Source organism: Ruditapes philippinarum, unplaced genomic scaffold (genome assembly GCF_026571515.1).
Source record: "Ruditapes philippinarum isolate M1 unplaced genomic scaffold, ASM2657151v2 ctg3132_1_1_1_1, whole genome shotgun sequence".
NCBI lineage: Eukaryota > Metazoa > Mollusca > Bivalvia > Venerida > Veneridae > Ruditapes > Ruditapes philippinarum.
This window is the reverse complement of record NW_026863573.1, coordinates 96,100-111,292: the sequence shown is the minus strand read 5'-3', so window position 1 is coordinate 111,292 and position 15,193 is coordinate 96,100. Positions and strand designations below refer to the sequence as shown.

The following is a 15,193-nucleotide window of genomic DNA, read 5'->3' as shown; positions in this document are numbered from 1 at the left end:
TAATACATAGAGTTATAGTTCCCACATGCCTATAATGTCAAACATACTCTAAAAACATGACTATGTGAAGAAATAAATGAAAATTATTATTCAAGCAAGATTTTCTCATCATTAAATATAAAAGATATAGCATATATTAACATGGTTTGCTTTTCATGCCTATCCATAGTTAAACAAAGCAGAAGAACAAAAATGTATAATTTATCTAAAATGCACAATAAATGAAGAACTGAGTCATGAATAAAAATGTATATAAACCTAATATCATTAAACCTTCTATGCAAAAACACATGAACTATATCTAATTTTTTTTATATTTCTTTTAGTAGTTAATTGGCTCTTTATGTGATATCACATGATGCAAGATGAAAACAAGAAATATCTGTAGAGTATGATGGTCTTATCTACATAAAAATAATGCTAATGCTTTCTTGCATTTATATTATAAAATAAAATGCATGTTACTCTTAGTACCCAAAACATAAAACATATACACAATACAATGAGGAATAAAAAACAAGGAAAAAACAACTACATACAAAACAGGACTCCAAGTACAAAGTGCATTGCAACACAAGAAAACTTTACAAATAAACATAGAACAGATAAAATCATATCAAACCTATGAAATTAATGGACAAAGCCAATTCTTCTGAAAAGGTAAATGTTAGTTACACATATAAGCAATTGCATTCTACATGATTAAATCACATATGTGACTTGAGTAATTAAAATGTTTTGGTAATATTTCCAAAAATGAAGCTTTTATACTTTTATACTAAATCCTATGATATTTTTTCTTTCTGCTGTGATGGATTCCCTTTTGGATTATCCTATAACGTGGCTCAATGTAATAAACTCCCTTATAATCTAACTGTATTTGATGGATTTCCAAATACCGAGGCACTATTTGATGAACTCCCTCTATAATGTACCTCCATCTGATGAATCCTCTTATAATGTGGTTATATCTGAGGTACTCCCTATGCTTTGGACACCCCTAAAATGTGCCATTGTGTGAGGCAGTCCCCTATAATGTGGCACATATATGTGACAGACTCCAATGTGACTGATATGATAAACTCCCCTATAATGTGGCTCTTTGTGATGGACTTCAATATAAAATGGCCATTTGTTCCCCTATCAAATGTTACTATGTGACTCAATCTAAAAGACTCCCCTGTAATGTGACTCCCCTATAATGTGGATCTATGTGATGGACTCCCCTATAATGTGACTCTAAGTGATGGACTCCCCTATAATGTGACTCTTAGTGATGGACTCCCCTATAATGTGACTCTAAGTGATAGACTCCCCTATATTGTGACTCTATCTAAAGGACTCCCCTATAATGTGACTTTAAGTGATGGACTCCCCTATAATGTGACTTTAAGTGATGAACTCCCCTATAATGTGACTTTAGGTGAGGGACTCCCCTATAATGTGACTCTAAGTTATGGACTCCCCTATAATGTGACTCCATCTAAAGGACTTCCCTATAATGTCACTCTAAGTGATGGACTCCCCTATAATGTGGCTCTATGTGAAAGAATGACTCCCCTAAAATGTGACTCTTTGAAATGGATTTCCTTACAATCTGACTTTGTGAAGGACTCCCATATAATCTGACTCTCTGTGATGTACTTCCCTCTAACTATGACTGTGATGTACACACTTGTTGGTCTAATATGTGATGGACTCCCAGATAATGAAGCAGTACTTGAAAGAGTGCCATGAAATAAGGCTCCTTGTGATGGACTCCGAAATAATTTAGCAGTATATGTTAGACTCAACTATAATGATTATCAGGAATGCAGGTCAGACATTCTTCTGTTAACAATTAATTCATGTTAAATTGTTAGTATAGAAACAAAACTGGTTAATACATGTAGCAATTATAGGGAAATGTTTACAAGCAAAAACTAAAAAACATGTATATAGATATATATTCAGGGGTCTATGCATGGAACAGGTCACTAACTAAAGGGCTTTGATATATTTATAAAATATGGAACATACATGTAAACATACAAACAGTTGATGACAATAATATCAGTAATAGTGATGGGTGCTTCCTGACACAACTTTGACACAGGTAATGAACATTGACAAACTATGAAGGAAAGTGTTAAAGTTCATTTCTTGCATAGACAATATTGTCCTGAACTCCAATGACCTCAACCCTTTCCTGAAGGTAGAGGTCAGTGCAAGGTATTTATAATTGTGTATCAGAATTCAGCCTATAATTGAAGGCTCCACATGGAAAAATAGAAACAATATTTTTAGCTTCAGTGACCTTGACCTTGGTTATACCAATTATCTATGATATGTATGTAATATATCAGTTAATTAAGGTGCTATGAGAAATAGTAACTATGTTACAGAAGGACCAGTTGATGGACAAACAAAGAACTACAAATGCCCCCAAAAATCCTTTGGGAGAGCATACAAACATTATAGTATCTGTAGATAAACAAAATCCTAAAAAAATCCATTAAATAAATTTTGTTTATCAATTTATCATGACAGTCAAGATTTTGTATCATAATATAATTTTTTGGAGAATGCATATTTATAGAAGCTGATTTCTGCAGATCACATTACAAAAGTAATTCAGTCTGCAAAACTGATTATTCTTGGTATCATAATTATTAAAGTATTAAAATTTGCATGAAATGGTTTATTCATGGAAAAAAAACAATATTCATATCATTGTCACAGTTAAGACTTCATTCTTGTAAAACAATCTAAAGAATGATTTTCACTGTGACATTGTTAAAACTTACACTATAAGTTTGAATAGTTATGCTCAGTCAAATGAAACCTAGTCCTTTCACTCCAAGGGAAGTGTGGGGGACAGTGGGGGAAAATGACTGTGCAGGGATTTTGTTTTATCACAAAAATAGTGAAGAATAGCCTCACCTGTAGATACAGGGCAATGAGGGGGGTGATAACTTAACAGAGATTTTACCAACCGAATATCTCAGCAGAGCAAGACCTTTTACCAAGGATTTAAAACTTTAACCCAAAAGTCCACACTATTCCCAGATGCTGGTGGAGCTAGGCTTACAAATGACTGATGCATTACAACAGCTGAGTACGGAACACTCAATTAGTGTTTTATTTCGTTTTTAAATTGTATTTTCTAGTTCGTTTAAGTTTACCTGTTGGGTAGCTCAAGTCTCCAGTGCTTTCTAGATCAATCTGAGCCTCGAGGGACAGACTGTCAAATCTAGCCAAGAAGAATTCCCAGCTAAGTATATTGTGTTCTGGTAGGATATTGGAGAGGAGATGCATGTTGTGTAGAATCATAGCTCTATCACTGATTACAGCATCAAATTGAAACTCCAGACACTGACAGATACACTGTAAAACAACAATAATAATAAATTCACCACAATGCAGAAAAACATAAATGGCTACTGACATATCATATTCTGTACAATGATGTGAGATTTCAGGCCTATTAAATACCAGATACCTAAAAATTAACCTCAGTACTCCTTTTGCTTTTTGGTCCTTCGTAAAGTTAATGTGATAAGTATTTTTTATGGAAGACAAAATACCACTTTGTTTTAATTTTGTTATTTTCCACATTAAAAAACAAGAGGGCCATGATGGCCCTGAGGTCGCTCACCTGTATATAGCCCCCCAACACCCATAAGAAGATGTTTCATGCTAAACATCTAAGCTCTAGCTCATTGGGCTTTTTAAAAGAAGATTTTTTTAAGTTTTTACTATACACATATAGTTAAAAACAATGACACCCCTGGGGCGGGGCCAGTTTTGACCCCAGGGCTTTTATTTGAACAAACTTTGTAGACACTTACTAGAAGATGTTTCATGCTTAATATCTAAACTCTAGCTATTTGGGTTTTTTCAAAGAAGATTTTAAGTTTTTGCTATACACATATAAGGAAAATCAATGACCCCCGGGGCGGGGCCAATTTTGACCCCAGGGCTTTTATTTGAACAAACTTTGTATACATCACTAGACGATGTTTCATGCTTAATATCTAAACTCTAGCTATTTGGGTTTTTTCAAAGAAGATTTTTTAAGTTTTTGCTATACACATATAAGGAAAATCAATGACCCCCGGGGCGGGGCCAATTTTGACCCCAGGGCTTTATTTGAACAAACTTGGTAGACACCTATTAGAACATGTTTGATGCTAAATATCTTAGCTCTAGCTCTTTGAGTTCTTTAAAAGAAGATTTTTTAAGTTTTTACTATATGCATATAGGGAAAATCAATGACCCCCTGGGGCGTGGCCAATTTTGACCCCAGGGCTTTTATTTGAACAAACTTGGTAGACACTCATAAGAAGATGTTTCATGCTAAACATCTAAGCTCTAGCTCATTGGGCTTTTTAAAAGAAGATTTTTTTAAGTTTTTACTATACACATATAGTTAAAAACAATGACACCCCTGGGGCTGGGCCAGTTTTGACCCCAGGGCTTTTATTTGAACAAACTTTGTAGACACTTACTAGAAGATGTTTCATGCTTAATATCTAAACTCTAGCTATTTGGGTTTATTCAAAGAAGATTTTAAGTTTATGCTATACACATATAAGGAAAATCAATGACCCCCGGGGCGGGGCCAATTTTGACCCCAGGTCTTTTATTTGAACAAACTTTGTAGACACTTACTGGAAGAAGTTGCATGCTTAATATCTAAACTCTAGCTATTTGGGTTTTTTCAAAGAAGACTTTTTAAGTTTTTGCTATACACATATAAGGAAAATCAATGACCCCCGGGGCGGGGCCAATTTTTACCCCAGGGCTTTTATTTGAACAAACTTGGTAGACACCTATTAGAACATGTTTGATGCTAAATATCTTAGCTCTAGCTCTTTGAGTTCTTTAAAAGAAGATTTTTTAAGTTTTTACTATATGCATATAGGGAAAATCAATGACCCCCTGGGGCGGGGCCAATTTTGACCCCAGGGCTTTTATTTGAACAAACTTGGTAGACACTCATTAAAACATGTTTCATGTTAAATATCTTAGCTCTAGCTCTTTGGGTTCTTTAAAAGAAGATTTTTTAAGTTTTTACTATATGCATATAGGGAAAATCAATGACCCCCTGGGGCGGGGCCAATTTTGACCCGGGGGATTTTATTTGAACAAACTTGGTAGACACTCACTAGAAGATGTTTCATGCCAAATATCTAAGCTATAGCTCTTAGGGTTTTTTAAAAGAAGATATTTAAAGTTTTTTTCTTTCGGTTGCCATGGCAACCAGAGTTCTGCATGGAATTAAATTCTTTGAACAATTTTTAAAGGTGACCACCAAAGGAACATTCCTGTGAAGTTTGGATGAAATTGGCCTAGTGGTTTATGAGGAGATGTCATTTAAAGTAAAAGTTTACGGACGACGGACGGACGCCGGACGAAAAGCGATCACAAAAGCTCACCCTGTCACTTTGTGACAGGTGAGCTAAAAAACTACTATTATTATACATTGTAATTATAAAAATCTTTTATTTATAGAATACACTTTAATTCTGAGTATACTTTTATCCTTTGCTGATTTTTCCACTTTAAATGGTTTTTCAAAAATTTCAAATTTTATATTTTTATGCTTTTTGACCTTAGTAGAGCTCCTTTAAAGAAGGAAATCATACATTACATTTGTATTTTGTGTACAAACTTGTTACATTACATATAAAACTTGGCTGATGACATTACCTTGATAGAACTGGCCTTGATGGTTTCTAGGTATTGTATAGCTCTCTGACTGACAGCAGCATTAATATCCTCTAGTGACCCCAGTAACAGACAAAATATGTGGGCAAATGCTGTTTTAATTGTCTTGTTATGCATCACTGAATCACTCTCCATGAATCTTGCTAGAACTGTCGCTTTCTCAACTGTATACAATAAAATAAATATACAATAAAATAGATAACTATGTGAAAACAGATGCCACTAAGTTTTTGATAGCTCTCAGTATTCAATATAAACTGTGATCACTCATTGTATTAAACTTTAAGTTAAAAAACCAGATAGAGAGACAGACTGCACAATTGCGCAAAAAGGCCAAGCTCTATAATGGTTGCACAGGGGTGCTCATTAGTACTGCAGACATGCACTCCTGCATGTAATACAATATTATAAGAATTCAACATGAATCTTACCTGCAGCAAATCTTTCTTTCCAGTCATCACTACTAAAGTTTTCCTCCACAATTTTCCACAGCATGTCAGCCCCTGTGGGTAGTGTCAGACAATGTAACATTAGTGGGACACACTCGGCCGCCACCTGTGAGTGCTTGGCTTGTAACTTATGCCATAAACTGAAACAGTCACAATATAAATACAACCATTCTTAGCAAAACTGAGAGAACACATGATCATATACTTGATAAACTGTATAGATTTCATAAATTAAAAAGATAATTTTAAGTGGGACTGTCCCACATAGATTCTTAGCATAAGAGGGATTAACAATGACTTTTTGTTATAAGCATGATATTTATTTTTTTCATATTTTTATCAACACTTTTATACATGCCTTGCACTGAAGTGGTGAAACAACTGATACTTAAAATCATGGTATCATATTCATTATAAAAGGACAAATTTGATGGGAAATTCAGTTAAACTTACTTTGGTAGAAGCTTCCTGGCTAGACAGAATTTGAGGAATTCTGGGTATTGGTTGACAGAGTAGTTGAGACATTCACCATGCAGTATAAGATAATTCATTGACAATAGTAGTGAGTGAAGAGCATCTATGTCCTTCAATGTGGTAAACTCCTATAAATATACAAAAAAAATATGCTAGAAATATATTTAACATATTAAACAAAGTCAAGTACTATTTAATTCATCAAAGTTGATTCACGTATAAATGTTTTCTACCTGTAGTGTACTGCAAATCTGAACAAGAATGTCGAACGACACATATACCCCCCCCCTTTCTAGCCATTGACTCACATAATTGGTAATTTTATTAAAGAAACTTGCCAAAAATGGGTACATGGAAGTGTTCAATTATGGAAAAATCAATGGAAACCATTTTGACATTTAAGGCCCATGTGACATTGACATTTGACCTAATGACCCCTAAATCAATAGAGGTCATCTTATACTTATGACCAATAACTAGGTGAAATATGAAGACTTTGTGATGAATACTTTTCAAGATAATCAGTGGAAACCCTTTTGACATTTAAGGCCCCTGTGACCTTGACCTTTGACCTAGTGACCCCAAAATCAATAGGGGTCATCTACTAGTGATGACCAATCACTATGTGAAATATGAAGACTTTGTGATGAATACTTTTCAGGATAATCAGCGGAAACCATTTTCACATTTTAAAGTCCCTGTGACCTTGACCTTTGACCTAGTGACCCCAAAATCAATAGGGGTCATTTACTAGTGATGACCAATCACTATGTAAAATATGAAAACTTTGTGATACATACTTTTCAAGATAATCAGCAGAAACCATTTTCAAATTTAAGGCTCTGTGACCTTGACCTTTGACCTAGTGACCCCAAAATCAATAGGAGTCATCTACTAGTTATGACCAATCACTATGTGAAATATGAAGACTTTGTGATAAATTCTTTTTAAGATAATCAGCAGAAATTATTTTCACATTTTAAGGTCCCTGTGACATTGACCTTTGACCTAGTGACCCAAAATCAAAAGGGGTCATCTACTAGTTATGACCAATCACTGTGTGAAATATTAAGACTTTGTGATACATACTTTTTAAGATAATCAGCGGAAACCATTTTGACATTTAAGGTCCCTGTGACCTTGACCTTTGACCTAGTGACCCCAAAATCAATAGGGGTCATCTACTAGTTATGACCAATAACTGTGTGAAATATTTAGACTTTGTGATACATACTTTTTAAGATAATCAGCGGAAACCATTTTGACATTTAAGGTCCCTGTGACCTTGACCTTTGACCTAGTGACCCCAAAATCAATAGGGGTAATCTACTAGTTATGACCAATCACTATGTGAAATATGAAGACTTTGTGATAAATTCTTTTCAAGATAATCAGCGGAAACCATGTGGTCTACCGACGGACAGACCGACAGACGGACCGACAGACAGACAGACAGACCGACATTAGCAAAACAATATACCCCCTCTTCTTCGAAGGGGGGCATAATAAGCAGCAACTGGTACACAAATTTGATCCCTATGTTCAAATAATTAAATATGATTTAAAAGATACTTGAAAAACCTCTTTTATGAATGACTTTTTTAAGGTCAATACCAATATTGTAAGGAAAATGGGAAAAAAATCTTGAAATCATATAAGACTAGATACACAACAACATATATATTAACCTGTGTAAGTGCATTGAAGAGTTGAAGGTGAATGGGCATCTGTGAGGTGTCATAACAAACATCCGGTATCTCTAAACTTCCACATACATCACGTGTCTCACCACCTTAATATAACAAACTACATCATATGTCTTACTACCTTAATATATAACAAATTCAACTTCATAGTTAAACATAGCTTTGTTTTTTTATTTAAACATACATATATGAGAATACAAGTGACTTCAATCAAAGCAAGTTTTGAAACAAACCAGGTTGTATAACAGTGTAATCTGTTACACAGTTTTGACTGAAATCATGTAATTTCATTTTATGTGCATTACATATATATCTTATATATGTCTATAAATGTACATAATGTTTTTTAAAGATTTGTCTGCAAAATCACACTTTCTCTCAACCTTTAAACAAGCTCAAAATTTCATATTTGTTGATACAAATTTTCGCTTAACAATACTAGTAGATGTAAGAACTTAAAAAAATAAACATTATCTCTTCATAAAATATAGAGGCTAAAGAACTTGTCATTATTTTCCTTCAGAAACTTCCAAGTTTTAGTTAAATTCATAACATAATCATACAACTAATATCAAAACAGCTTCATATGAAACCCTTTCAGCACACATTAAATGGGATTATACTATGTTTTATCGTTCAAATCAAGTTTTTCATCCGTTTCTGAATCCATACTTAATGTAAAGAAAGACTTACTGGAAGAAGAATCTTTGCTTGCAGCCACAGAGCCTGACAAATCCTCAACTCTTGGTATGTCTTTATTGGGTATCTTACATGGGTCTCTTGGACTGAATAGTTGCATGACGTTGCTTGCCATCTGATGCCACAGAGCTATATTCTGACAAAACTGACAATTGACGGTTTCCTTGTCCTCCACGCAGGTGTGGGTACCGTCCCATTGTTTAGACAGCATAGTTGTTAACAAGGACATAAGCTCTTTACTTGTCTCATTATAAATACCTAGATGTCTAGGGCTCTCTTGTAACTCAAGCTACAAATAAAAAAAAAAAATTGTTCAATATTCTTTATGGTATATCTAAACAAAATACTTCAATGTTACATATTGAAATAAATGTAATTTAAATTCATTTATTATATATGAAGTGATAACAAATTATTTTATTATTAATACTTGTATAATAAATATATGTGACAAAATCAGTATTTACACATGTTGCTCCCCTTCCACTTTTTTTCTAATCTAGTTTTAAAGTTAATTAAAATTTATCACATACCAGAACAGCTTTTACGACTTCGCAAAAAAGGTATGACCCAGCCATACATATATTATGATGAGACATCATAGCATGGAAGCATTCTTAACATTAACATTTGTCATTACACTAAATAGGCATGTCAATGAAATTTTTTTCCAAATTTGTTTTTCTATCTCTGAACAGTTCTATTTCAGGTATGTAATAAATAGAATGTCAAATTTGTGTAGTTTCCTTATGTAACTATGATTCTAAATTTAATATCATGCTCACCAGACGCTAACATTATATAATTTTATGTCACTTGTTCAATAAATACAGTATCAAACCTACAATCATTCAATATATACAAGATTTTTCTTACATTTAGAATGTGACTTATTTACACTCACTTGTTTAAGAGCTAGATCCATCATCATTATATAGCATGGTAGAATAATTTCTGTCTCTCTTTCATAGATCTCAAAACTTTCTACAACTATCGGATCTTCTTTGTTTGGGCTCAGAGGAGGTGGTATATCACCTGTGGGTGAAGCCCGGGCAAGATTGGGCTCAGGGGCCTCAGTTTCATGGTCCATATCAATCATCTGTAGATGTTTTACGCCTAGCTTTACCATGGAGAAGAGGGTATGAAGGGGTATAACTATCTCTAGACCAGATAAAATCTGTAAATAGGACGATTTACAATGTATCTAACAAGAATAAATATACAAATAGAAACTGAAACAAAAGAAATCCCCCATCAAAATACGACTGAAGACTAACGATTTATTTTCCCATCTAAAGGCATGAAATTTTAACATAATTCAAGAATAAGAATGAAAATATGAAAAATATAAATTTCTGTTTCAAAGCTTAAAATATTTTAATTCAAATTTGTTCCTGTACAGTATGAGTAATCTTTGCAGTCCCACCATACTCTATTGATAGTTGCTCAATTTGAAGTACTGAAATCCCTTAAACAAATAATGGACTGTTCAAAAGTCAGTCAATGGCTAGACCATTACACACATATGGTGGTGGTAGTGATCACACTAAATTTACCAGAGCACAGTTCAGTCACCGCAAGTAGGTAAGCATTCACTTTCGCAATGAATTGATTTACTTCTGTACATGCCAGAGCTGAAGTACAGTGTGATTGATCCTAAAGAAAGGATTTTGTGATTAATCACAACAAAAGTGACCTGCACTGTCTAGGAATCAAATCCAGGTCACATGATTCACAGTCCAACATTCTCCCTATTAAGCTAACCGGATGACTCCTTACACAAATACTGCAGGGTAAAGGTTATAAATAAATCATCATATTACCTGTAACCACTGTAGAGCTTGTTCTTGTACATATGCACTGGCATCAGCAAATCTCACCTCAACAAAATGGTACATCTTGTCCAACATAAATGGTAGAGGACACATATCTATGTCAAATGCTTTACTGAAATATATCAAAAATGTTTCTTTGGTTTGAGTGACTATAGCTTATTTGCCACAGAGATGAAATATTTCAAATGATAGTTTTCTTATAAGCCTGTTCTAGTGTGACAAAGAAGTTTTCAATTCTGTTACATATAGTCCATTTTCATGAAAAATAAAGAAACTTTTTTACTTTATGCTTTATTATTTCAGGTTTCAAATATTTATTATTTACATTTGACCACCAGATTAACAAAAAATCATGTTTAAGTGTGTGCGGATAACTGCTTAAAAGGAAAATGATATTTTAACTGACATAAAAAATATCTTAATTACAAAGCAATATTCTCAAAATATACAAGACTGTGTACTTCAGAAAAGAATGACATCATCTTCACATAGCAATAATGACTTATCTTGCAAGAAATATAAAAATAATATTGCATCAAATCATCTACCAACCTTAGTAGAACTTTAAGCAGGTGAAGATCTTCTGTGGGCACCTCAGTTCTGATAGCTTCCATCCAGTATGGTATAACATAGTCCCAAATCTAGCAAAACATTTGTTTAAATACAATAGAGAGTAAAAAAGCAAATTGTAACTTTCAATTATTCTTTTAAAGTTTCAGCAATACTATAAACGGTTCGGTAATAATATTTTTAAATTACTTAAAAGACCCTTGAGGCCCCTATAAAATACATTGTATTTATCAATGGAAAATTTATACTACTATTTTGTAGAACTGTCAACTTAAGTTTTGCTATATGGATAGCCTCAATGATGAAAGATTTTTATGTCCCTCGTGAAACTTAAACATATCATTGAAGATCACTCAAGAGATTTAAAAAAATGTTTTTTCACAAATTAGCATCTGCAGATTTCTAAAATTCCAACCTAGGAATAACATTTAACAAATAACAACATTTAACAAATGTAACTTTCCTCATCATGCATGTTTTACATGATACATGAAGTAATAAATATACCTGATATGAGATGATATCATAGGGGACCAAACAGAAGAAGCAGTTTAGACCTTCCTTGATCTGAGTGGTTCGTGTTGCTAATGTGTCCCTATAATAGAAACACATCTTACTTCAGAATAAAACCAATTGCCACACTGAACTTTTATGGTTTGTTTAAAATAAACTTTAAACTACAGCAAAACAATGTATGAGCTTTGAAACAATGAGGTTTAATACAGAAAAACTTGAATGAAACCTTTGATCTTTAGAATTACTATGTGTATATATTTTATATAATTTATGTTCTTTAAACTGCTATAAAATCTTAATCCTAAGAATTTTTATGAAGGATTACTTGAATTAACAAAGGTTTATATATTCATATACATGGAATGTAAAATTGCACATTTAATCGAAGGATAGATAATTCTGTTTTACAGGTAAAGTAATTATTTACTAGACAAAAATACTATAAAAATAAAGAGTTTTGCTTTTTTTAATTGAAATGATTTAAGAAGATTGCATTTTAATGATGAATACTGAATACACAACAGAATAGATTAAACTTCTTTATAACAATGTTGTGTTGCATATTTACCAGAAACCTCCAACTCTAGCATATTCCACTGGGTGGGGTAACAAACAGGAAACCACAACTTCAAAGTGTGTCTTGTTTACTTCTTTTAACCATTTACAGATGTACTAGAAATGGACAAAATAAAATATTTATTATTTTACCCTAACCCTGCAGAAATTGAAAAAAGCAGTCTGACCGGCTTGAATACAGTTGGTAGCTTGCAAATTCATAGGTTGAGTGTTAAAATACTAAACCTTTTGAGACCAAGCAACATTACTGAGAAAAAGACATATGCATCAAATATAAAACAAGGCCCAGCTTTAAAATATTGGCTCGTCAAATTTAAGATTTTGATATTAAATTTCCCTTAAACTACTCACTGTCTGTTCTGAATTCACAGAAAGGCATGTCCTTTACATAAATTTAGTAATATAAGGTTAATCACGTACTGTTCTAAAAAAATATTTCTAAACTCAAACCGACTTCAAAAATAACTCTTAGCAAAAAGCATTTACTGCATTCAAAGAGAATTATACCCAACAACCCTAAGTTAAGGGGGAGGGATGCATAAAAACAGATACAAGAATCAGCTTACCTCTGGTTTTAACCTCTCTAAAGCATTGCCAACATTATCTGAAACACATACTTACAATATCACATATCATGTTCTATCAATGAAGTATATAAACATTTTAATATTTTCTGTTTTCTTTTATATATATGGATAAAACAAATTGTCTTCAACAACTTCAACAAACTAACTAAAACACTACCCAGAAAATGTTATATAGATCTATATAATATCACAGAAAGCAAACAGAGAAAAAAAAATATTTCACTGACCAGCAGCATCTGAGTATAGTCATAGTAAAATTGAAAGGCAATACGATGTCATGTACAGTACGCTCAGCGCGAATTTTGCAAAACACGTGTGTCCCCGCGGATGTGGCTCATCGCGGACGTAAATATGCTCAAATATTGTCCGCGTGACCCCGCGGACAGAAAATTTTCACCACCGCGGACATAAATCTACAGCGGTAAGCGTTTCCCCCGCGGAACACTGCCGTTAATTGCGGGGGAACATGGTGGTCAATCACCGTGTACCGCGATGGTATTCATCGTGAAAAGGGTTATATTTTACAAGTATTTTATGGAACTTGTTAAAACTTTATGAAATAGATGTAATCGTACAGTAAAGAATTTATATTAGAGTCTACTAAAATAAATCATTTGCCTTTATTTTCCATTTCCGAATGTTTTTGGACTTTATTTAAAGAGGCAACATAGTTAGGCAAGCCCAGTCTTCCCTATGAGTAAAGTTGATATTTTCTTTAAAAAACTGCCAGTTTTTTTAACGACACTATATATTCATATTGTGATAGTGTGTAGAGCGTTAAATATGACATATCAACTTTTTGTGAAGTCAAAACATGTTTATTTCATATTTACAAAGAGACTGTGTAGCAATTATCAATATTTTCTGATATCAAATTTGAGCATAGTATATCTTTACATATGCATGTAGAAGAAAAAAAATTCTATCAACCAACTATCTTTATTTCATCAAACATTGTAAAAATGAGGGAACGCTGTTTTATTTTTGTAGAAAGATGTGTTTTCCGTTGGCTAATAAATTTGGTAGATTGACGGGTAAAATTTCTAAACTCTATTGATATTTCATCGTATATTGTAAAAATTTGGGGTGCTGTTATTTTTGTTGCAAGACATGAAATAAACATGGAGATGTAGTAAGAAATGTACAGTTAAAATTCAAAACTGTATAATGTTGGTCCTAAACCAAAGAAATATCTTTTATATCAAAGAAAAGGCATCCTCAGTAATCCAGGCCGTATACCGGTATCGGTTTTAAAAAAGTATTTACGGATAGTGAACCGTGGCTTCTGACGATGAGAAAATAAATATCATCTTAAAATTATTTTAAAAATGCAAGAGCTGTGTATAAATTCTTTATTCTCATTTTGAAATAAAAGCACGTCCACGGTCGTAGACTAAGTTTGTTTTTTTTAGATTTACTTGTTTTGCCCCCTGCTTTACCCCGCGAAACACGGATGACTGATTTTAACGATAATATGACTGCAATCGTCAGTTTCTGGTCCGCGGTGGAAACAACTTGACACTGTGGATCGCGGGGGAAATTAGTGTTTTTATCGCGGAACTCCACCGCGTTTGTCCGTGTTAGAAAAATTTGTCCGCGGTGGTATCGCGGAAAGGCAAAATCCACGCTGAGCGTACTGTACATGTATCTATAATTAACTTAAGATGCAGGTGAGTACAAGCCTAGTGGTAATGATGTCTGCCACTCAACCAAGAACCAGTTGGTTCGAGCCCTAGTGCTGTCATGACCACATTTTCTCCTATGACACCAGTACAGGGAGAAGACTTGCAAGTGATTCAAATGAACAGTAAATTATGTTCAGATTGATCAGGGTTAAACTAAACTTACCATCAGGAAGATATGCTGTCGCATCAAACCACTGGAACAACATCCCCAACAAACGTCCCAGTATCTCCTGAAATAACAACACTTTAGTGAAAAAATGATTCTTTTTTATTCATTGCAAGTTAGGGTACTTAACCATAGGGATTGAGGTCTAAGTCACTTTCACCACATAAATTAAAAAATAAGCTTAAATTTAACTACAGACTATAAATACTAACTAAAAA

The 15,193-nt window shown here is 33.4% G+C and overlaps 1 protein-coding gene across 1 annotated transcript in view; it reads right to left on the bottom strand.

Moving 5' to 3' along the window:
• Positions 1 to 15,193, bottom strand: part of LOC132722534 (protein unc-79 homolog) — a 73,534-nt gene that overhangs the window by 33,149 nt on the left and 25,192 nt on the right. The window contains exons 12-25 of the mRNA XM_060707043.1: positions 14,973 to 15,039; positions 13,104 to 13,141; positions 12,530 to 12,633; positions 11,953 to 12,040; positions 11,428 to 11,516; positions 10,864 to 10,987; positions 9,945 to 10,217; positions 9,035 to 9,329; positions 8,324 to 8,427; positions 6,615 to 6,763; positions 6,144 to 6,301; positions 5,695 to 5,876; positions 3,165 to 3,366; positions 623 to 652 (exon numbers count right to left, since the gene is read on the bottom strand). Coding sequence (XP_060563026.1) covers positions 623 to 652; positions 3,165 to 3,366; positions 5,695 to 5,876; positions 6,144 to 6,301; positions 6,615 to 6,763; positions 8,324 to 8,427; positions 9,035 to 9,329; positions 9,945 to 10,217; positions 10,864 to 10,987; positions 11,428 to 11,516; positions 11,953 to 12,040; positions 12,530 to 12,633; positions 13,104 to 13,141; positions 14,973 to 15,039 — 1,903 coding nt within the window. The remainder of the gene's footprint in view (positions 1 to 622; positions 653 to 3,164; positions 3,367 to 5,694; positions 5,877 to 6,143; positions 6,302 to 6,614; positions 6,764 to 8,323; positions 8,428 to 9,034; positions 9,330 to 9,944; positions 10,218 to 10,863; positions 10,988 to 11,427; positions 11,517 to 11,952; positions 12,041 to 12,529; positions 12,634 to 13,103; positions 13,142 to 14,972; positions 15,040 to 15,193) is intronic.